This window comes from Mytilus edulis, chromosome 13 (genome assembly GCF_963676685.1).
Source record: "Mytilus edulis chromosome 13, xbMytEdul2.2, whole genome shotgun sequence".
Lineage (NCBI taxonomy): Eukaryota > Metazoa > Mollusca > Bivalvia > Mytilida > Mytilidae > Mytilus > Mytilus edulis.
In genome coordinates, this window is record NC_092356.1 from 21365932 (window position 1) to 21391339 (window position 25408).

General features: G+C 32.8%; 2 protein-coding genes across 2 annotated transcripts; both read right to left on the minus strand.

Annotated features, from left to right (window-relative positions):
- Window positions 1–4376: 4376 nt before the first annotated feature.
- On the minus strand, window positions 4377–24583 carry LOC139500177 (peptidoglycan recognition protein 3-like). The gene is made up of 7 exons (XM_071288915.1): window positions 24432–24583; window positions 23385–23513; window positions 22511–22717; window positions 20704–21034; window positions 7711–7871; window positions 6323–6523; window positions 4377–5067 (listed from the first exon to the last, which is right to left on the minus strand). The coding sequence occupies exons 1-7, from the start codon at window positions 24484–24486 to the stop codon at window positions 4739–4741; spliced, it is 1413 nt and encodes a 470-aa protein (XP_071145016.1). The 5' UTR covers window positions 24487–24583; the 3' UTR covers window positions 4377–4738.
- On the minus strand, window positions 8890–16625 carry LOC139502176 (lysozyme 1-like). Its single transcript, XM_071291560.1, has 4 exons — window positions 16490–16625; window positions 11337–11456; window positions 9994–10122; window positions 8890–9053 (listed from the first exon to the last, which is right to left on the minus strand). The coding sequence occupies exons 1-4, from the start codon at window positions 16551–16553 to the stop codon at window positions 8905–8907; spliced, it is 462 nt and encodes a 153-aa protein (XP_071147661.1). The 5' UTR covers window positions 16554–16625; the 3' UTR covers window positions 8890–8904.
- Window positions 24584–25408: the final 825 nt, after the last annotated feature.

Genomic DNA, 25408 nt, shown 5'->3' on the forward strand with positions numbered 1-25408 from the left:
TCAAAACACGCCTCTTTTGGGGAGTAATTGAATATTCATAGAAAATTGATTTTGTTTACATACTGGTTCCCAGTTATGCTCTCTGTGTTCCATATCGCAGAGACAGAACTTGGGAATGTTACCAGTAAATAAACACGTGCATATTGTTAACATTGAAACCTGTGGTAACCTTTCATTCGAGGTAGGGGTAGTTAAGAAAATTAGTGTAAGTTTAAACTCTGAGAAGTTCAGGGCATATAAACGTTGAAAATATGCCGCACAGCCCTATATTTTGACCTTTGAAAAAAAATGTGGTGCATATGAACTTTCAATTCTAGGATAAGATTTTTTTCAAAACTTCATAGTAAAAGTGGTACAGTTTTAGCCGTAAAAGGAGTTCCTATGGGAAATTGCATTGTCAATATTTACAGAAATGCAACCTATATAAACTCTGTTGTATACACTGTTTATATAAATACGTATATACGTCATACTTTTGTTATAACAAATAACTTGGCAAGTGTGGTTAGGTAAATGAATCAAATGTATTAAGGACCGCCTATTTTTGGGAGAGCTTTCTGTTTATTGCAGTCATGTGGTCCACTAATTGATAGATACTGTTTGTGATAAATATCTTTTTAAAAGATGGATCAAAACTAGGGTTGAAAAAAATTAATGTGAAGCTATTTACTGCGCACAGACAGTGCTTGTAAAGATAATATGACCTTACATATGTAGGACTCTAAAGTGCGATGGGGACGCTAAAGTACGATGGTCACGCTAAAGTGCGATGGTCTGCGCTAAAGTGCGATATCTTCATACGCTAAAGTCCGATGGTCTGCGAAAGTATAGACATAAGAAACGTAGTTTGATTATGACGTTAAAAGTCGTCTTTACAAACCAAAAATGAACATGCCGGAAGATAAAATACGGAATGGAAGCGAACAGATACATATTAATGTTTACGTTTACGTTAAATTATTGTTGATTTTATTGAAGAGATGGAAGTCGGTAAAATAAAGATACACGTTTTCAAGCGTAGAACATAAATTGTCCATTAAAACGTCAGTGTGTACATTGTAGTAAAATATTACATGTATTAATACTCGCTACGAAAAAATGAAAAGCTCGAACAACAACCCCTTTCTCTCGCATTTAAAGGAAAGCTTGTACAAATAAATTTTATTTATTCCGACAGAATGTTGTATTTGCAACTGATGTGTTTACATTAATAGGCTGTGTAAACGGCAAGCTACATCAATTATCAAATACGCCTCTGAACAAGCATGAAATATTGCCACTGGACGTTAAGCAACCAACAATCAATCCAATACGCCCGAATTATTAAAAAATCATTTAAAGGAAATATAGTATTTTGTGACACCTACATAACCGTTTTAGCAATTATTACTAGGTCAGTCTTCTCAATTTTAAAACAGTCACATAAGACTATCGGTAAATCATCAATCTCATCACATTATATGTTATATCATAGCATACTAGAGCTTGCAAAAAAACTTGTTTTTAACATCAATGCTTAATCAGTGTTTTAAGCCCTTGAACCTTACTCTATTTTTCCATCGCACTTTAGCGTACTATACCATCACACTTTAGCAAACAAACAACCATCGTACTTTAGCATGAGTCACCATCGTACATTAGCGTAGACCATCGCACCTTAGCGTGACCATCGCACTTTAGAGTCCTACATATATTTATAGTTGCAAAAGATGTGGGCATATGTGTACTCATTTGAATACAATATGAACGTTTTTTGGACGCCTCTTTTGTGAAAAAAATCCTTTTCATGAAATACAAGAAGTAAGCATCGGAAAGGATTGTAATATGAGGAACTAACAAATTAAAAAAAAAATGATTTATCTAAACAAAAAAATAAATTATAAAAGCAATACTGGTTCGTAATTGGTGTTAGGGCCGACAAAAATCTGTGACTGTGACTACAAGACACGTCAACTGGAGAAATAATATGTCCATGGTAAACTGAATTAATACACATTTTTGTTTAGAGGCCAGATAAAGCCTGCCTCCGCGTGTGATATTTGCTGGCTGTGTTGAAGACCCAGCTTCGGCTGTTTTTCTTTTCTTTAGTCGGGTTGTTTATACAAACCCCATTTCCATTATAAATTTCATTCTATAAGGGAGTATTTTTCACACATTAATGAGAAAAAAGCGGACCTGTTGCAGACCGAGATAAAAAGATCACCGCCGAAAATGTTGTTTTGTTTAATATTTGATTTTTAACGTGAGCAAACATATAAAGTAAACAGTTATTGCAAGTTAGTTTGTACTAGTTCCAGATCTCTTTTATAAACAAATAAAATAGCCGAGGAAACTTTCTACCGTTCCCTTTTCACGAATGTAATCAACTGTATTAGACTATTTAACGGGTTTGTAATAACATGAGCAACACGACGAGTGCCACATCTGCTGACCCTCACGGAGCACCTGAGATCACCCAGTTTTCGTTGGGGTTCTTATTGCTCACTCTTTATTCTGCTATGTTGTTAATTGTGTACTTGTGTTTGTTTGTTTGTCTTTTTCTTTTGTAGCCATGTCGTTGTCAGTTTTTTTTTTATCTATGAGTTTTAATGTCCCTCTGGTATCTTTCGCCCCTCTTTTACTAGGCTATGAAATTACATTTATCCAACACCTGTCAGTGAGGTTTGTAGAATCAGGACAACTCCGAACAAAGACAATTCGGACCAAGACATCATGGACAAATTTTATAAACAACCCTGACCACTGTTAAAGACAACCTGAACCAGTTTGAAATTCTTTCCAGTGCAGTGTTTTGATTCGATTTGATTGACATTTTTTTATAAGTACAAATATACATGTACATTTATAACATTGAAATACATTAAATTTTCCAAAGAATAGCCCTCCAAGAATTTTGTATAAATACTCTTTAAGCTAATATGGAATCTTTTAAAGTACATAGATGTCTGTGAACCCAATTTTAGATTTTAATCCAGTCTAGCCATTAAGGGAAAGTTTTTATTTTTCTATAGAAAGAAAGTACTTATATTTTATAAAAAAAAAATATATTACATCATTTTTAACTTTAATCTTCTTTCAATATATCGATAATTGAATAAATAAACTCATCATTCATACAAAGAATAACTTTGTGTACGCCAGATGCGTGTTTCGTTTACAAAATATTCATCATTCACGAATGAACAAGGATATCAATTTGATCCGAATTTAAGCCAAACACATGACACATCATGTATAATAAAGTATGTTTTTATATTTCATTTGAAATAAATTATTAACTGATATTAAAGATACTCGCCTACTTGTGATTAACTGCATGCATATATGTGTTGTTCAGCATGTTCACCTTTTGATGCAAGAATGTATTTAAAAGAAAAATTGTACTTAGTCAATTGGACAGATGAAATTAACAAACAATTATTTCTATTTTGCAATTACAAAGACAAATTTTGATTGCTGTTATAAAAGTTTCGATCCTCCTTTGTCGACGGTAATCTTAACAGCAAAGTTTGACTTTCATGTGATAAAATCGCGTCTTGAGTTCAGAATAATATATGAATTTACCACGACGTTACACGTCTTTCAAATTAAAAATCTCATCAACGAAAAATTGGTTTATCTCTAAATAGATAAAATGACATAGCTGATTTACACATATCTGTTCTGTTTCTATCTAGGTAGAATAAAATGTAACTGCAAATGATCTCTACGATTACCTCATTTGGACTTTTTATGACCTAGCATATCAAACTTAATATGTACTGTTCCTATGGTATTGCTTCGTTCTATTCCAACGATAAAAAAGTCGACATTCCTGAAGGTGTATGAATACTATAAGGGTATTATTTATGAATTCTAGTCATTATTTCTTTCGGTTTCCCTGCATCTTCAGGGAACTACGCTGGTTATTGCAGAACCTTGCGGATAGTATCACGTGAAAGCGTACACATCGACCTGTTAACATATCAAACATTCTTAATCATGAACCTCACTAAAGGATGAAAGATTCACTCGTTGATACATTGTAAAAATCTGATGAAAAAGGTTTTCAAAGGTACCAGGATTATAATATACTACGCCAGACGCGCGTTTCGTATACATAAGACTCATCAGTGACGCTCAGATCAAAATAGTTAAAAAGCCAACAAGTGCAAAGTTGAAGAGCATTGGGGACCCAAAAAATCCAAAAAGTTGTGCCAAATACGGCAAGGGTAATATATTCCGGGGATAAGAAAATCCTTAGTTTTCGAAAAATTCAAAGTTTTGTAAACAGGAAAGAAAGAAATTCAGAATTTTTAGATGGATTATCCTCATCGACGAAGGTTTAATCAGAGTAGATGAAAAATTCAAAAAGGCAATAGAAATAAGTCTATACCATGTGGCAAACTCTAACTTGTCCCAATTCTATAAAGGTAACTTGTTATTATTATATTTAACAGAAACAAAAATCAAGGATCTGCGATTACCTACTAATTCACAACTTAAGTTATATTGAATTTAGTTCACATAAGCACGAACAGACATATGCATGCTACCGGAACAAATTCATTTTAGTAAGCTATCCATTCCGTGAAAAGAGTTATATTTTTAAAGTTCAATTTTTTTTTATTTCGCTAACAGAACCTCGCTGGTCACATTCCACAGCTCATGTTTCATACAAATAAACGATGACATCAAATACATCAGTTTGATAATAGAATTGGTAAAATAACAAATTAGATAACGCAAACAGTTTTTTTTAAGGAGAATGTGCCTTAAAACGCGGCCATGTTTTGATGACGTTGTACAAAGCAGTGCCTGGACATGTAGTGGTACTAACATCCCGATGTCCAAACAAAGCGTACGACGATGAAACTTTTCCTTTTCTGATTCCACATTGGATCAACTTTTTAACAGCATTTAAAGCAGCAGAATTGGGAGCACGGGTCGCAAAATTTCCCATAAATGAGGCTGCTAATCCACGACTGTTATAGCCTGAAGTATGAGCCCCTACTTTATCCCAGCCTCTGCCCTCATAGATTTTCCCATCTTCACCAACAAGGAAGCTGTAACCAATGTCTGCCCAATCTGTAAATATTAACAATTCTAGTTTAATTTGTTGTTTTTTTACAGTAACAAAGATGTTATAAAACACCATTGCAAATTTCTCATTTTTTTTTAATGTTTAAAATCGTATCATTATTGGCATTTTCTCTTCCTTGCATCGTCTGCCTGTTGTCACATGTATTTAGGGCAGGGAATCAGTCGAGACTTTGTTATTGTTAAGTGAAATTACAAATACTTTTAGTGATCGCAAACATTCTTTGATACAGTATCATCTTGTATTGGTTTACAGGTATTTGTGTTTGTTATGCAAACTAAGTAGTATAAGGCAATATCTAACGTTATACTAGGGCTTTATTTCCTCACAAGGAATGTATAAAACCAAGATTTCCAAATGGCGAAGGTCAAATGATTCCTGAAATCATTTCACGGCCGCTATCACGAGTTGGTTAGCGTAACATTTGTTTCACATATATGTTCCAATTGTCGTACCTACATTTCTTTCCTTTTTTTCTGATCAGTACGCGCTTCTGGTACAAATATCAAACTGCAATCCTGGTTTCTATGATGAGTTTATTAACAACCACTGTTTCGATGCCACTGCTGGTGAGGTTTTCATTCCCTGAGGGTATCATCAGCCTAGAAGTCAACACTTCTGTGTTGACATGAGTTATCATTGATATGCTCATACTATAGATTTACTGTTTCCAAAATTTTGAATCTTTTTAAGACATGGATTGTCAGTTTATTTTCGAATTATCAGTGTATATGTCCCTCTTAGTATCTTTCGCCTCTTTTTACTTGTTAAACTTTCTAGATATCTTTCGTTATTTTACCGGTCGCCGTAGCTTGAGAATTGGTACTATTGTATATCCAAGCAGCCAAAGTAAAAGCACAAAATGTTTAGATATAGAAAACGCGAAAAAGCGTCATGTCCTAAAGGAACCTAATAGCAAATCCCAAACCAAGCAGAGGTCAGCTATGCTTTACAAATGAAACAATAGTTTCTAGTAACAACATAGTTATTGCTACTGACTCCTATGTTGTGTCTTCTGTACTATTGTTTGTCTTTTTATTTTTAGCCATGGCGTTGTCAGTTTATTTTCAATCTATGAGTTTGACTTTCCCACTGGTATCTTTCGTACCTCTTTTACCTATCTTTGAAAATAAAAGCAAAGCAAGGGAAAATCCAAATGTAAATATTTGGGATTCTCTTTTTCTTATTTAGTTTAAATTTATTTTTAATTTTGAGTTTTATTATTTTTATTGAATAACTTACTGCGGCTAACCATGTGGTAATTTTGTATTCCTTTCATTTGTGAGATACATGCAGAAAATGACGTACAATATCCACCGTCAGTATGATGTATAAAAAAGTCAGGAACTGGCGTATATATAGTCGATGTACTTCCTGGTCTCCGAGCTCCCCAGCTGTCACGTGATATTATCTTAACATCAGAGCAGTCACCAGTATCATGTTCTACAAACGAGTTCAATAATATACTACTAACTTGAACAGATTTACATTTTGTTAAAATCTAATGGGCATGTTCCTACTATATGAGTGTTTGAACCTAATACGTACGAGCTGGACCATTTGAGTATTTTCTTCGCAAGAACACACAGCTTATTATCTGGACGTAAAATTACACAATTTGCTAATTGAATGAATTAATCCTAGACACTCCTAAATGTACGTATATGTTTGTACCTGTCGTAAGTCGGGAATCTGAGGTTCAGTAGTTGTCGTTTATTGATTTGGTTCAAAAGTGTTTTTCGTTATTCGTTTTTTATATAGATTATACAGTTGGTTTTCCCTTTTGAATGGTTTTACACGTTACCATTTGGGGGCCCTTTATAGCTTGATGCTCGATGTGAGCCAAGACTTTGTGTTGAAGACCGTATTTTGACCTATAATGGTTTGCTTTTACGAATTGTGACATGGATGAGAGAGTTGTCTTATTGACACTCATACCACATCTTCTAATATCTATTTGTCAATATTTGTTAAATATGACAGTTGTTATCTATTCGTTTGATGTGTTTGGACTTTTGATTTTGCCTTTTGATTTTGGATTTTTCTTTTTAAATTTTCCTCGGAGTTCAGTATTTTTGTGTTTTTACTTTTGACTTCAGAAACTGTTAATTCATCTACAAATGTGAATGTACAGTTTGAAAATCACTAATATTTAAATTCGTCTAGATATCTAGATGATTTGTCATGAGTCATCAGGGGAAAGAACTAATTTAACTAATCATTGTTGATTTTCCCCATTGTACACGATAGAATGCATTCGTTAATTAAAAAATCATTTTACAGCATATTCCTTAGATGCATTTGGCAACCTTTAATTTGGCTAGAATATCATTAAAGAAACAAAATGTATCTAGTTTGTCTAGCTGCTGTCACTTAATGCTTATCATCATTAAAGGTAGGCAAATATGCTTTCTTAAGCTGTAAACCCCGTTTTCAAATGTGACTTACATGTATGTACTGCCAACATATACTAGCGAGTAACTCAATTAACACAAAATCCATCTAACTGACCCGGAAAACGGTTTAAGACTTCTTTAAATAAGGATTCACGACTTGTGCATGTTGTGTAAGAATTGCAATTCTAATGAAAGTCGGTTGTACCATATTTGATATATTTTAAGGTTACATACCCACTGCTATTGTTTTACAACAACGTCTGTTTGCACTACCGGTACATTTCCCTGAGTAATATGAACCACTACATGGGTTGCTGTCATCCTGACAACTACCGCCTAAATCTATACATGGTTGGTCAACGTCTGAAATTGAAAAATTGAAAAAAAAAACTCCGCTGAAAATTCAAAACGGAAAGTCCCTAAATAAATGGCAAAATCAAAGGATAAAACACATCAAACGAATTGACAACAACTGTCCTATTCATGACTTAGTACAGGCATTTTCAAATGTAGAAAATGGTGGATAGAACCTGGTTTTATAGCGCTATAACTCTCACGTGTATGACAGTCGCATCAAATTCTGTTATTTTTACAACGATGCGTGAACAAAACAGACACAATCGGTAAAATAGTGAAAATATGGTTAGAGCAGTCATCACTGTGTTACAGTGTCAAGACAAACATATACAAAAAAAAAACACAAATCATTCCTATATGCATTCTCTTCGGTCTATTTGTAGTTCCAAGTGCTATACATCATCTTGCAGTTGCAATGTAGTGCACACATTAGCGCCTGATTGAATGTATTACTGAGACATTGAGACCTCATCTTTTTTTGCTTTGATTTTGTCAAATTTCAGCACGTATTTTGTGTCATTAATATCTTTACCGTACTCATACTTTTTTCCTATTTAATTTATTTGTTTAACCTGTTCTCTTTTTTTATTTGCTTGAAGTTTTGGTCAATTGGTGTTAAGCAAACAACTTTATTAAAATTAAACATTGATAAACTAATATGAAAACTCTAACACACATACATAAACATGCAGAACCTTTTTCAATACTGTTTTGTGCCATTTTGTTTTGTTTATTAACTTTCTTATTCATGAACATATACATGTATGTCTACACTTCTCTGCGTCTTCAAGTTTCATGATAATAATCAATTTGCCACTGATACGCATTTCTTGACAAATTGCATTAGATATCCTTACTATATGATATTGTACATCGGCAATTTATCATAAGTCATCAGGCATGTCAGGGAAAAGACAACTAATTTGAGTAATAAGTGTTGCTTTTTTATTTTTATCGATTGAATTTATAAGAGTATTTTACTATTTATTCTTTGGATTCTTGATTTTGGCTGTAATATTTTGATGGAAACATGTGTTCAGCAGCTCTAAACCCCGATCTGTAAAATATACTTTACGTACCAAATATCCCTGTGACTGCTGCTGGTTTACAACAACGGTTGGATGCACCACCAGAACATTTCCCTGAGTAATATTCACCACTACATGGGTTGCTGTCATGCTGGCATTGCCCTCCAAAGTCTATACATGGTTGGTCACCGGCTTAAATTGAAACAAAAATATATACCTTACATATATGCCTTCTCTTTCTTATTCTTTCTATCTGTGCTTCTAAGTTCTAAAGGTTGTCGTGCAGTTGCAGTTTGGTAAAATGTAATGTTGTGTCATCATTATGTTTACTAAATTCCTACTCAAAACCAGCCCCGAACCCCCCTCCCCCGGGGCCCTGCCATCCGACCCACCCCCATTTTGTTGGTTTATTTTACTCGTTCTCTTGATTAAAATACTTGTCTATTTGCGTAATGCAAACTAATTAAAGTTTATATATATTAAATATAATAAAAATCTCCATGCCTTATATATCATGTACTGTAGTACGACGCTAGATTAAAACTGACGTCTAAAGGTAACACATGGCCACCGAAAGCTTCATTTTCAAGCCCAGGTGGTCGTGTTGTCTACCGGGACGGCTACAGTGCAGGCGATTTGGTGTCACGATATCTCAGTAGCATGGGTTCGAATCCTGTCGAGGGAGGAACAAATAATTTGCGAAAGCAAATTTACAGGTCTAACATTGTTGGGTTGATGTTTAGACAGGTTGTATATACATAATGTACACAGCCATGTATCACCATCACTACTGGTGATCCGATGGATAAATCTGTTGTATAGTTGTCACTGGCTCAGACGTACTTTTAAATATAATATGTATATACAAAACAAATAAACGAAACGCTTACACTCATGAATAAAAATACATTATCATTCTAACTACTCTTTGGTGTCATTTTATTTTAGTTTACATTTCTTATTTATGTAAACATGTGTCTGCTTTTTTCGCATTTTATTCTATCCATGTCACGAAATTTGTTAAAATTTACCCAATTTTTACTCAAATTATGGTTTACAACGTCGTCTTTGTGAGAAGCTATTGTATTGACAGTCAATTGCTCCATGTTTAGTATATGTTATGACTACGTACCCAGTGTTGTTGGTTTACAACAACGTCTGTTTGTACTACCAGAACATTTCCCTGAGTAATAAGAACCACTACATGGGTTGCTGTCATATTGGCAATTGCCTCCAAAATCTATACATGGCTGATCACCGGCTTAAATTGAAAAAAAAAACCTTTTAAAAGTTACAAATATGTCTGATTATTCATATTTTTTCTAGTTGACGTTTTAACTTCTATAGACTGTCGTACAGTTGTAGTTTTGTCAGATGTGCGTTAACATTTTGGGTCATTGGTATGTTTACATATTAATTGAAGACCCATTTGTGGACTTCGGCTGTTATCTTCTCTTTGGTCAGGATGTTGTCTCGTTGGAGTAAGTTCAATCCTGGTATCTATGATGAGTTTATTTGACTTATTTCACATTTTCATACTCATTCATATCCGTCTGTTTTCCTCATTTAATTTGATTGTTACACTTGTTGTTTGTCTTAATTTGCTTCAAATATTTGTAAATTTGGGTTATGAAAAGAACTATACAAAAATTAAACCAATTATAAAGAAAATAAATTAACACAACTCTAATACACGTAAATAATAAATGCATAACTATTTTTCACACTCTTTTTGTTCAATTTGTTTTAGCATAAATTGCTTATTCATATGTATACAAGTGTTGCCTTTTCTATTTTTCATATTTTGTAAACACAAATGATCTAAATGACTATCTACATAAAATTCTATTTATTCCATTAACTATGTAACAAGAATTTCCATATGATTGAAAAAGTCAAAATTTGAATTTAAGAAACGCTTACTTTTAAAAGACACCTTTTTCAACGTTCATCATGATAATTATACTTACCATAAACTCATCCTAGAAACCAGGACTAAATTTTGTATATACGCCAGACACATGGTATTATCATATTGTATTGTGTCTCAAGTACTGTCAACGTCATAAAAGGAATAATAGTAATTTTTGTTTTCGGTTTATGAAGCGATAACATCAAAAATGTGTTGAACACTGAATAACCCGAGTAGCGTGTTATTTTGAAGTGTGCACCACATTTTTATGTTATTTCGAATAGATGATATTACAGTCATTCCTTATAATTTAATTCTGAATTCCATTATAAACCGGAGGAAATCATGAAAAAACGTTGATGACGCCACGGTCACATGACAAAATTATATCTATAAGCTGATAAACAAAAGAACTTCAGCCAATCAGAAGACGCGTTACATCCAAATTAAATTATATTGCGATAGATTTAATTCAAAACGAAATATAAAAGATATGAATAATGACTGACGACTTCTTTGAAAGTTCTGATTCTATTGACAATCGATTGAGCCATATTACGTACCCGGTGTACAACAACGGTTAGATGCACTTCCAGAACATTTCCCCGAGTGATATGAACCACTACATGGGTTGCTGTCATGCTGGCATTGCCCTCCAAAATCTATACATGGCTGGTCACTGGCTTAAATTAAAAAAAATATAAACATTAATGTTTAATTTTCTAGTTCTTTCTAAAAGAAAATTCGCACATCTTGTCGGGGCCATACAGTCTTACCCTAAATGAGCAATCTACAGTAGGAAAAACAATAAAATTAGGTCATACCCTTTCTTTGCTTTTTTAAAAATAGCTTCCTGTTTATATGATAGATGTGAGTATGTATGTCATCAATATCTTCCATAGATAGAATTTTGTGTAGTTTAAACGGTGAAAAATAGTTTCTTGTTAGTGTTACCATGGCAACAATATGCGTTTATATACTATCAAATATGTGACCCGCCATATCATTTGCAGGCTTATGGAGGTAGAACGTCATTGTTAGAAAAACTTTAAACATGATAAATATCGAGATTCAATGAAATACGTATTTGTGAAGAAGAGATAAACACTTTCCTTGGCTTCTTTTTTGCTGACGCCGAACTATACATCATATATAAGTTTTGAAGAAGTTTAACTTTATCGTTTGAAGTGAAAAATATTTGAATCTACATTTTAAATTGATACAAAAAGAATTAAATTTCTGCTCCATAGATTTCCTTTCATAAATGAAATCTGAAATACATCCCTAACAAATGCACCGTATAAAATGCATATAAGAGAATACCTACTTATAAACTGTTGCGCGTCGCATACTAAGTATAGAGACATGCATAATAAATCTAAATTAAAAAAAGGAATTCTTAAAGCTTACTTTAACAAATTTTAAACTAACTTCATTTCAACAAGTTTAAATTACATGTTCTAAAATAGAGCTAAGAATTGTTTGTATTATAGTAAATTAAAGTCTTTGAAATTTTTTTCAAATACGCTATTTTTTAAAACTTTTTTTGATTCGAGCGTCACTGATGAGTCTTTTGTAGACGAAACGCGCGTCTGACGTATATATAAAATTTAGTCCTGGTATCTATGATGAGTTTATTTACAATCACTGGGTCTATGCCACTGCTGGTGGAGATTTATTTCCCCGAGGGTATCACAAGCCTAGTAGTCAGCACTTTTTGTGCTGACATGAATTATCATTGATATTGTTATAAATTAACTGTTTACAAAATTTTTGAATTTTTTGAAATACTAAGGCTTTTCTACCTCAGGCATAGATTACCTTAGCTGTATTTGGCAACACTGTTAGGAATTTTGGATCTAAATGCTCTTCAACTTCGTACTTTATTTGGCTTTTTTCAACTTTTTTGGATTCGAGCGTTACTGATGAGTCTTTTGTAGACGAAACGCGCGTCTGGCGTATATATAAAATTTAGTCCTGGTATCTATGATGAGTTTATTTACAACCACTGGGTCGATGCCACTGCTGGTGGGATTTATTACTCCGAGGATATCACAAGCCCAGTAGTCAGCACTTTTTGTGCTGACATGAACATGATGAATTATCATTGATATTGTTATATTTATAAATTAACTGTTTCCAAAATTTAGAATTTTTTGAAATACTAAGGCTTTTCTACCTCAGGCATAGATTACCTTAGCTGTATTTGACAACACTTTTAGGAATTTTGGATCTCAATGCTCTTCAACTTCGTACTTTATTTGCCTTTTTTATAAAACTTTTTTGGATTCGAGCGTCACTTATGAGTCTTTTGTAGACGCGCGTCTGGCGTATATATAAAATTTAGTCCTGGTATCTATGATTAGTTTATTTACTAAGAGCCAATAAATACAATAATTTTTTATTTTATAAATAAGTGCCTTCAATACATAAAAGCCGTCATAGAACAGTCTCATTTTCATACCGATATTCGAAATGACTATTACAACAAATATGTCATAATAACATGACAGAGAGTTTTGTTTCGGAATATTCTAGATAAATATACAAACAGCAAATTTTAGACAATGTACCCTCCCAAGCCTGGAAGTGGCTAGTCACATATAGTTAACGGCGATTTTCTCACAATGACGTTCTACCTCCATAAGCCTGGATGTGTCGTGGCTGGTCACATATTACGAAACAGAAATTGTATGAAAAATGTTGGCAAAGGTTGAATAATTCGTCAGATGAATTCTTTAATATATTTTAATCCCCAGTGTCATGTTTTGACATACTCGTATTAATTATTTAGAGATAAATAAAGCAATTTGAATATTTTATGTTTAACTTTGGACCGTAATGTTAAGGTCGAATTAACATAGATTTTGACTCACCCAGTTCTAACTCATCAGGAGTTAAAATAAAGATTTCTTTTAGGGAACAAAGTATGAGTATCGGTAAAAATTCGATTCGTCCAAAATTCGAGACAACGAACGATACAGAATCGATCTAAAGATTAAATTAAAAAAAGTGTTTGTAAACTTTAAAATAACTTTTTTATTTATGAACGGTCATAAATAAAAAAAACGGACAGTAAAAGAGACAATGGTCCCCCCCCAAAAAAAAAATAAATATATTAGAATTATAATGATAGTCTTAGTAACCCACTTTAAATGCTTTGTTAGTCATCATATGTTTACAAATTAAATCTATTGCACAACAATATTGACAACCACAAAGGCAAAAATTCAAAACCACGCTCTTAAATGTGTATTCTGCTGTTGTTTTTAATTTGGTCGGGTTGTTGTCTCTTTGACACATTCCCCATTTCCATTCTCAATTTTATTTTATTGAAACAGAATCTGTCATTCTGCAGTTTTATGGACTTTTTTTAAACCCATTAACATACTGAGATAATTTTAGAATATGGGTTAACTATGATGAGTGACGTTTTTTTTGGCGAGCGGGCCCATTCGTGTCGCTTGTTATACACTTATCCGTAACGTTTTAAAGTCATGAAATCACATAATTAGTATCTTATATGAGGTCACCTTAGATTTCTGCATCATCTGAAAATGCGGAGTGATCAAATAGATCCGGCATGGCTGATTCAAAAATCCTGTGAAAAAGGGCTAAACTCGTCCGATCGATACAAAGCAGGATAAACAAACATCTTGCAAAAACACAAACCGGACGCAATAAGGTATTTGTAAATGTCTCAAAGTTCAAAGGTATTAAGAAATTTTACGATATAATTTAAAGTGAATATTATTTTTATCTACGTATCAAATTAATTTTTAAAAGTCAAAACTATCTGCTCTATAGATTTTCATTAGCGAAATCTAAAATGCGTAGTAAAATATAAACCATTTCAAGTGCATATATGAAAACAACTACTACTTAAAAATGTTACGCTTCTTAGGCAGAGTGGTGTAGAGATATTCATCATATAAATCAAAGTTAAAAGGGAAAATAAAAAAAAACTAATTACAAAAGCTTTTTTGGCAAAGTTCAAATTACATTTTGAAGTACATTTGTGTCTTGTGTACTTTTATTTGTCTGATTGTCCTTTTATTATTTAGCCATCAGTTATCAGTTTATTTTCGATCATGGAGTTTGACTTTCCCTCTGGTATATCCCCCCCCCCCCCTTTTTGTTTTTATTTATTCTTTTTATCCTTGAATTATGTTGTATAAAAAACAACATTTATGAAAATCTTTATTCGTCAAGAATTAATCCTTATAAACATTTCCTTTTATATCTATATCATCGCTATTCTAACTAATGTTGTTCGAATCCATTTAAGATTTCAATCAAAACATTAGTCATTTATTTATTAACAGATGTTAATTTAACCATGAATACAACTTCTATATTCCTGATAACGGTATCAGGATTCGTTTGCAAGTAATTCCATACCTACTGTTGTATGATCCAATACATAATTTCAAAATCAAATTGTTGGAACTATAAAGTAAAATAAGGATGCATCTACAAATAAACACAGAATGGAAACTTGAAACTGGACCATAAATCAAAGAAGGTTCAATTTTGGGTACTTTAACTTTACAGTTTTAACTAGCGATTAAACAAATTCTGATACATTTTAACGCGTTTGTACGAAGACAATAACAATCAAAACCAAGGAGTAAACAAAGACTCACAAATCCAAAGGAAATTTACATCAACAGTTATAAATAATAATTAAGAAACAACACGAACTCCACTAAAAACCGGGAGTGAAGTCAGGTGCTCCGGAAGGGTAACTGGACTATTGTAATCCTGTAAAATTGATAAACAAGTTTTCAAAGTGTTTCAAATTCAAAATCTCTGCACTACAGTGTTGTCGTTAGTCAACCCTGATCTTTTACGTAACATCTGGTTATAAAAAATAGACTACATCATAAGTACCTCTTTATTCAGTCTGTTGTGAGAATTTCATATTTTCCAGAAAATTCAAATAATTTTTCATATCATTAAAAATGAATAATAAAAAAATGAACCGTATCGATTGAATATTTGATAAAAAAAATTTATACAGTTTTGTTAACTACTTCTTAAACTATTATGTGTGGTCGAAACACGCATTACGAATCTGTAAAACAACAAAATGTTAAGAAAACTTGACTACAAGCTCCCATTTAGACAAATTCTCAATAAATGTCTTTGCCAGTAAATGAAAAAGGGAATATGTAAACAAAACAAACAACCACAACTCTGACACACATGTAAAAAAAGCGGAATACTTGTCACTGATTAAATCGCGCCATTTAAATGTTGTGTCATTAAAAAAAACTAGCTAATTAATTTAACGTTTAAACATTTCTCCATTAAATGCATTTGTCTTTATAGGTTATAATGGGTTTTTTTAATTGAATTTTACTGTGAACTAAATGAAGAACAAACTATCCGGCAGTTCCAATATCCATCCGCATACTTCTCTTCACTGAAGGAAAATAGTTTTGGAACAGAAACGATTACTGTACGTAGTTTGATTGACGAAATGTATTGCAAAACTGCATTATGTTTTCAGCTGTTGTTTTTTTTCCTTTAACATTAATCAGTTGAATTTATCTTCATCCATCACTGTCTTCCTACCATGCAAAAAAATACTTTTGTGATAATTGTTTTAAACGTTTCTAGTATTCATTGCATTAAATAATTACCACTTGACGTTAATCAATCAATTAATGTAAATGAATATAACTCAAAATCTATCATTCAAAATTCTTACCCAGACAGCAGCCAGTAACAGTAAATAGTAGAATCAAGCACAACATTTTTCTCATACTTGACATGTTTGCTAAATCTATCTTCTATATGTTGTATACACTGTTTATATATATACGTATATACGTCATACCTATGTTATAATAAATAACTTGGCAAGTGTGGTTAGGTAAATGAATCAAATGTATTAAGGACCGCCTATTTTGGGGAGAGCTTTCTGTTTATTGCAGTCATGTGGTTCACTGATTTATAGATACTGTTTGTGATAAATATTTTTTTAATAGATGGATCAAAACTAGGGTTACAAATAATGTGAAGGTATTTACTGCGCACATACAGTGTTTGTAAACAAAATATGACCTTATATGTTTATATTTGCAAACGATAGGCGCATATTTGTACTCATTTGAATAAAATGTAAACGCTTCTGGTCACCTCTTTTGCATCTAATTTCTTTTAAGAATTTTTGTTAAAAAATCATTTTCATGAAATACATGAAGTAAGCATCGGAAAGGATTTTAATATTATTACCCGTTCTTCTTGAATATAAGTATTTTATCATCTAGTAAAGCAGAAACCTAATTTTTGATTGCTTACAGTGCTTTATATATGCCAAAAGAATATGTCGATTCTTGGATTGAAACCCTTCGTTTTAATTGGCGTCTGCATACTTGAGATACGGTAAAATACATAGTGATTAAGATGGCATGCAAACGGGGTTTGCTGAATCAAAAAAAGAAATCATTGGCTTTAGCGGAGTTACTAACAGATTTAAAAAAAAATATATAAAAAAAACCAACATATTTCAAAAATCAATAGGGGATCGAAATCGGTGAAAAGGTTGGAAAAACAGTGACTGTGACTACAAGACACGTCAACTGGAGAAATAATATGTCCATAGGTGAACTGAACCAGTTTGGAGGCTAGATAAAGCCTGCTTCCGCGGGTGGTATTTTCTCGCTGTGTTGAAGACCCAGCTTTGACTGTTTTCTTCTCTTTGATCGGGTTGTTTCGCAAACCCCATCTTCATTATGAATTTATTCTATAAGTGATTTTGTTTTTCTCTTTTAAGATTTAAAAAGAATAAGTACACATTAATGACAAAAATAGCGGTACTGTTGCAGACCACGAGAGAAAGATCACCGCCTAATGTTGTTTTGTTTAATATTAGATTTTTAACGTGAGAAAACATACAAAGTAAACAGTTATTGCAAGTAAGTTTGTCCTAGTTGCAGATCTCTTTTGTAAACAAATAAAAGAGCGCAGAAAAAGTTACTACCGTTCCCTTTTTAAGAATGTGACCTAACGTATTAGACTATCTAATTACCGGGTTTGTAATAACATGAGCAACACGACTGGTGCCACATCTGCCTACCCTTCCGGAGCACATGAGATCACTCCCAGTGTTCGGTAGGGTTCGTGTTGCTCAGTATTTATTTTGCTATTTTGTGTCTGGAGTACTTTTGTTTGTCTGTTTGTCTTTTTCTTTTGTAGCAATGTCGTTGTCTTTTTCTTTTTGATCTATGAGTTTGAGTGTCCCTCTAGTATCGTTCTTCTCTCTTTTTCTTGTCTATGAAATGCAGTAGGTATAAATACATCTTTTTACAACTATCAGTGAGGTTGTCAGAATCAGTACAACTCGGATCAAGACATTATGGGCACTTTTTATAAAACAGCTCGGACCACTTTTAAAGACAACTCGGACCAGTTTGAAATTCTTTCCAGTGCAGTTTTTTGACTCGATTTCATTGACATTGTATAGACCTCCAAGAATTTTGTATAAATACACTTCAAACTCTTATGTAATCTTTTACAGTACATCGTTGTCTGTGAACCTAATTTTAGATTAAAATCAAGTCAAACCATTATGATTATTTTGTAATAATAAAGTACTTATATTTTATATAAAAAAAAAATAGATTACATCATTCTTGACTTTGATCTTCTTTCAATGTATTGATAATTGAATAAATAAACTCATCATAAGTACAAGGAATAACTTTGTGTACGCCATATGCATGTTTCGTTTACAAGATAGCAATCAGTGACGCTCGAATAAAAACGGATATCATTTGAATTCGAATCTTTATCATACAAATAACACATTATTTATGACGGAGTATACAATATGTTTTTTTTTTTATATTTCATTAGAAATAAATAATTTACTGATTTAAAACATCAATAACTCATCATTTACTGAATGCATATAAAAAAATGTGTGTTGATCAGCTTTTAATTCGAGAATTTAAAGAAAATACTTTCTTTAAATTTCCACTCGTACTTTGTCAATAAGACAGATGGAATTTACAGAAGAAATAATGTTTGGGAAAGTACCTTATGAAAGATATTATGTATATATACATTTCAAGTCAAACGCGCACTTCGATAGGTTTTACTTGTGTCATGAATTGTCATTGGATAAAAAAATATAGTCCTTTCAAACTGATTATCGGTCCTTGATTTATCCCAAATGTTGTATGCCGAGTGCAATTTTATATTCCCTAGCTTTTTTCCAAATAGAGGGGCGAAAAATACCAGAGGGACATTCAAACTCAATGATCGAAAATAAACCGACAACGCCATGGCTGAAAATAAGTAACAGACAAACAGAAAAATACAAGTAGATAAGACATAACATAGAAGACTAAAGACCAGCAACACGAACACCAACAATCACTGGGTGCTCAGGAAGGGTAAGCAGATCCTGACATGTGGCACACGTGTTCCTACGTAACGTCATATCATGCAGCTTTGGATACATGAGTGGTTGTCAGCTCTCAGTTTACGTCGTGTTACCTTTCGGCTATAATGATGTCTTGACTGGGTTTGCAATCACATGGCACATGGTGTGTGAATTGTAGGAGCCGTTTTCTCCGTTGCCGCATCTGGACTCGCTGCCTCTAGAGATTGTAAGATTTACAGCTGTTTTTTTTTTGTGTAAGTTCAAAATGGATTTATGTGCTACTATTGATTTATTTTCATGCTTTCAATTTTTTTGTTAGGTTTCGTTGTGTTTTATGACGTCCACTATTTAAGGTAGTGACCAGGTCTTTTTAGACAGTAATGATCGGTGTCAAAATGACAAAAAATAATGTCCAGGGACTTACTGTAACGGTAAATATTTGCGTTCAAATACATAGATGCTGTACACAAACCACAGTAGGTAAATGATTGTAGATATGCGTTTTGTAAGAAGGATACATAGCCGCACTGGATTTTAACGTGTCAATTTCGTAGAGAATTTCTTAATCCTAATTTCAAACAACATGGATGGCTGTTTACAACAATGTATTACCTTACAATGTTTAAATTGAATTCAGCAGCATGCACATACTCAGACAAGCAGATCAATCTAAATAGGCGCTGGTAAACTTCAAAAAAATAAAAGTCCGTTATAACAGTCGCCATTTCTGAACGTGTATTTTTGATATTGGGGTTTTATTTTTGAATTCAAAGTTTTATGAGGTTTTTTCTCTCTGTCTCTCTTCATCTTCAGGAAACAACGCTGGTTATTGCAGAAGCTTATGGATAATATTACGTGAAATTGAGCACATCGACCTGTTAACTTATTAAACATTCTTAATCATGAAACTTACTTTTTAATACATCCCGTTAAAGGTCGAAAGATTCACTCGTTGTTACAATGTACAAATCTAATGAAAGAAATTCAGAATTACCAGATGAATAATCCACATCGACGAATGTTTAAACAAGGTAGATCTAACAATTGAGAGGGCAACATAGTCTAAACCAATAGAAAAGTGTCTAAACAATATGGCAAGTTCTAACTTGTCCACAGGTGACTAGTTGTCATTGCATTTAACAGAAACGATCATCAAGGAGCTGCGATTATAACCTAATTAACAAATTGAGTAACACAGACGGAAAATAACATAAGCACAAACATGCATATATATTGACCTATGAAGTTTTACTTTTATAAATTGTGACTTGAAATGAGTGTTGTCTCATTGGCACTCATACCACACTTTCTTATATCTATATGTATATTAAAGTTACAAGTTCATCATAGTAAGCCTTTCATGAAAAAAGTTATATTTCCAAAAGTTCGACATTTTTTTATTTCACAAACTGATCATCAATTTTCAAATTCCGTAGCTCACGTGTCATACAAATAATTGATAAAATCAAACATTCTTTTGTTTTGATATTATTATTGAAAAAAATAAGCATAATCAGATAACGTAAACAAATTATTTTGGAGAATGTGCATGGAAACGAGGCCATGTCTTGATGACGTTGTACAAAGCTGTGCCTGGGCAGTCAGTGGATCCAACATCGCGATGTCCAAACAAGGCATAAGAATGCGAAACTTTTCCTTTGCTGATTCCACATTGAATCAACTCTTTGACAGCATTTAGAGCAGCAGAATTGGGGGAATGGGTCATAAAACTTCCCATAAATGAGGCGGCCAGCCCACGGCTGTTATATCCTTGAGTGTGCGCTCCTATTCGATTCCAGCCTCTACCCTCGTAGATTTTGCCATCTTCACCAACTAAAAAGCTGTATCCAATGTCCGACCAATCTGTTAATACGAAATAATAATTATTCCTATTTTTTTTTACATAAAAAAGGGCGCTTCTAACGCCATCGTTAATATTCAATTGTAACATACTATTTAGTGATTTGTAATAAATAGCTCTTCAACAATTTCCGTTTGTAAACATCCCGTGTTTTCAAATATTCGGCTGTCGGCGTTCCTCGTGATGGTAATTCCAGAAAAGTGCGTCGGACGCATGACATTAAAAACGTTTTGTTTTCGTTTTTTTAATTTTTACTTCGGTACTGACATTATTAATAAAAAATCTTTTTAAATATACGAATCATAAAGAAATTAAAGTTTTAACTCCCTTAAAAATTAATTTTGGATGTAACACGTATTCTGATTGGCTGATGTTATTTTGTTATTAGCCCATATACATAATTTAGTCATGTGACCGTGACGTCATCAACGTTTTTCATGGTTTTCTACGGTTTAAAATGGAATTTAGAATTAAATGATAAGAAATGACTGTAATATTTTTTCTGTCTATTCGAAATAACATAACAAATGAAGTGCACACTGTTAAATAACCCGCTAGGCGCGTTATTCAGTGTGTATCAAATTTTTTATGTTATTTCTTCATAGACAGAAGAAATACAGTCAATTCCTATAATAACGTCAGCCAATCAGAAGACGCGTTACATCCAAAGTTAAATTATTTATTATCAAACAAACTTCTTTTAAAAAGTTTGTTATTCTGAAACAAGAATAACGAGCATCCTTAACATCGAATCACATAAGAATAAATAGGTTTTCTGTTTTACGTGTTGATTGTGTATGCTTTTTAATAATTTTTTTAGTAATCGCGAAATTTGTTGGAAGCGTTTCTTAGATTGAATTTCATCAGGAATACTCCAGAAGGGACATTAAAGCAAATGATATATAAGTCTTCACGAACATTCTTTGAATCGATATCAACTTGAATTGCTTTCTATGTTATGTTTTGGTGCAAACTAGGAACTTGTTATGCCAACTTTCACGTGGTGTCAGGAGAAAATACATAACTTGTCAGTTGTTTATCCTAAATAACACGCTAAAGTGCCCTCCCTTAATAAATAAAATTTTTCCTGGAGTGTATAATAGAAAATAATAATGATAAATTGTATGCGTCTGGAGCGCTATTCCGTATTTACAGGAAATTAAAGATCAAAACAAACAAAAATAAGAGATGGATGAATATCGAAACACGTGAGGAGCTAGATATGACACAAGGGACTAAATTCTCATATGATCAACTTCGTCTAAGGGCATCCTGGTTCCCTAGAAAAAAAACGTAGCTGCTAGTGTAGATGTAGTTCCTATCTTTGAAAATGAAAGAATAGCCAATGGTATATTTTTTTAGTTTTATTAAATTCATTGCATGACAATCGTCACAACTCGGCCTATTCAGTACCTCAATCTGGATAGACGGACAAAAGCGTAGTCACCCGAGTCGTGCTGATTGATTGAATGACTTACGGTGGTTAGCATCATCCATGTGGTAATTTTGTATTCCTTTCATTTGTGAGATACATGCAGAAAATGATGTACAAGCTCCACCTTCGGTATGATGTATGAAGAAGTCAGGAACTGGTGAATGGATAGTCGATATACTCGCTGGTCTTCGGGCTCCCCAACTGTCACGTGATATTATCTTCACATTAGAGCAGTCACCAGTATCATGTTCTACAATTGATTTCAACAATACCCTAGTTACTTTGCCAAATTATTTTTTTTAAAGTAAAATGGTTTTACATTATAAACGGTTGTATGATTTGTTAGTACCATAGTGCTTGGCTTTAAAAAGTACGAATTGAATGAAATATATACAGTTATATTATGCACATTATCAAAATCTGTTATATTAAAATTCCACGAGATTTCTTCACTTCCTCTTTTTGATATGCATAGGGGGGAATTGTCACGAGTAATCGAGAAAATTAAAAATAAATTTGAGCAGCCATTGTTAGTCTCTCTTATTGTTGTCGACTGAATGTATTATGAAATGAAAATTGCTATACTCTTCACCTTATATGTATATGACTTTCTCTTTAGGCCGGGATAAATCATCAGAAACATGTGTTTTGCAGACAAAATATATCTAGCCTTCATTTAATGTTAATTACTGTATTTAACAGTCACTCAGTGCTTATCGTCTTAAGCCTTATACAAAAACGTTTTCTGCAGCTCCAAAAAAAGTTCTGAAAATCTTAAAATGTTTTCTTTGACACAGTACTACCAATATATTAACATATACATATTACGAACAAGGCATCTAATTGCCACGTCTTATGATAATCGACTTCTTTGAGAGTCAATTGGTTCATTATTAATATACTTAACGGTAACCTACCTACTGCTGTCCTTGTACAACAACGTCTTGTAGCACTTCCAGAACATTTCCCTGAGTAGTAAGAACCACTACATTTGTGGTGGTCATCCTGGCAATGGCCTCCTAAATCTGTACATGGCTGGTCACTGGCTTAAATTGAAACGCAATAATTTTGATTTATGAATTAAGGCAACAGTAGTATACCGATGTTCAACAGTCATAAAACATTTTAACAGAAGCAATTCCGGGACAGAAACCAGAGTTTGCTTTCACATTTTTATTCTCTGCATTTAAAGTTTTAAGTTATATATATCGTCGTAAAGTTGCAGTGTGATACACATGATACAGTATAATTTACGTCAAGTTATTAGGCATGGTAGGTTCACTGTATTCTTTTTTAATCGATTAATATATTCATTCTTGTCCATGATTTGCTTGAAGTATTTGTCAAATGACGTTATGCAAAAACTTGTATACAAATTAAAACAAATATGTAAACAAAACAAACAAAGGCAACTCTTACACACATAGATGAAAAATGTTGAACCACTTTCTTTTCTTTATTGTGCCATTGTGTAAGTATGAATACGAATAAATATCTACGTGAATGCATTTGTCATAAAATTTCATGATAAGTGTTAAGCTTGTCAGCCTATGACTTCAAGACATTCAAATACTGAATTAGTTATTTATCATATAGTTTATATATATATACAGTACGTATCGATCTGTCCACAAGAGACCAAAATGACCAGAAATTAACAACTATAGGTCACCGTACGGCCTTCACCAATGAGCAAAGCCAATACCGCATAGTCAGCTATAAAAAGCCGCGATAAGACAATGTAAAACAATTCAAACGAGAAAACTAACGGCCTTATTTATATAAAAAAAAATGAACGAAAAACAAATATGTAACACATACTTTATTTTCCCCGCAGAAATCAACTACTAGTATTGTTTTAATAGCTTATAGCTTAAAGTTTATCAAATAGTTCTCACTGGTAATCAAGTAATCAATATAAATAATTAATACTGACAATATCATAAATTAATCATAAATCCTACCTAGGCCGTGTCCAGTAACAGCTAGTAAAAGAATCAAGCACAACATTTTGTTCATACGTTTACAATTGTTTACACGTTTATTTGTCCTTTGGAATATTTTCAGACGTGATAAGGAAATCTGAAACGATCTAAGTGTATCTCCACTTGAAGCGTGTTCATTGATCATGCATTCATTATACCTAACACTGATAAAATTTTAGCCATTCTAAAATATTTTCATATATAAATATACATGATTGTGTGTACGTGGGGATATATTCTTTTTAATAATGGCGTACTTTAGGGGGAAAAGAACACCTAAGGAAATTTAATTAACTCTTTAAAAACGACTCGAATAATTTAATCGCATACATCTATTAAGGAGATATTTTGCTTCTCAATGATCCAGTAGAATTATTGCTGCAAAATGTAAATAAATAAATGTAATATTAAATAAAATTTCTAGAAAATCTTAAACCCGCGAGCCTCCTTATGTGTGTCAAATAAGTTGGACTTTTAGAGCAAGCTATTTACGTATGATGTAATTATATCTTAACGGTCGTTGTACTTCAGGTGTTTAGTCATTTGACAATACTTTTATGTGACCTTGACGGACATTTCTGCACTGACTACAAGAACACAAGATATATTTTTGTAATTTGTTGGTGAGAAGAGATTAAAAACCAAATTAAAAATTCTTCTGTTATTTGTAAACCAGATGTGGTGTAGTATTGCGTTATTCACATCAACCTTGTTTTTCATCTCAAAATGAAATGCATATATAATATAATCTACTCACTCACTCAAAACAAGTGTACATTTGCAGATCCGTCTTGGAACGTTGAATCACCCCGGTTTTTTGTAAGGTTTTTTTTTTTGGTTTAATCTTGTTGACCTCTCTGCGTTGACTACACGATTTCACGATATTATTCTTGATAATTTATGAGTGACAAATAGATTATTAACATAGTTAAATCATTTTTATGGGGGGAAATGTC

Excerpts from the sequence above, each read along its gene's own strand:
- LOC139502176 (XM_071291560.1), bottom strand. The coding sequence starts at position 16,553 with ATGTCAAGTATGAGAAAAATGTTGTGCTTGATTCTACTATTTACTGTT. Across the intron at positions 11,457-16,489 it reads TGTTACTGGCTGCTGTCTGG|CCAGTGACCAGCCATGTATA; the intron begins GTAAGAATTTTG and ends TTTTAATTTAAG. Across the intron at positions 10,123-11,336 it reads TAACCGTTGTTGTACACCGG|CCGGTGATCAGCCATGTATA; the intron begins GTACGTAATATG and ends TTTCAATTTAAG.
- LOC139500177 (XM_071288915.1), bottom strand. The coding sequence starts at position 24,486 with ATGAACAAAATGTTGTGCTTGATTCTTTTACTAGCTGTTACTGGACAC. Across the intron at positions 23,514-24,431 it reads TGTTACTGGACACGGCCTAG|CCAGTGACCAGCCATGTACA; the intron begins GTAGGATTTATG and ends TTTCAATTTAAG. Across the intron at positions 6,524-7,710 it reads TTGTAAAACAATAGCAGTGG|AACATGATACTGGTGACTGC; the intron begins GTATGTAACCTT and ends ACTCGTTTGTAG.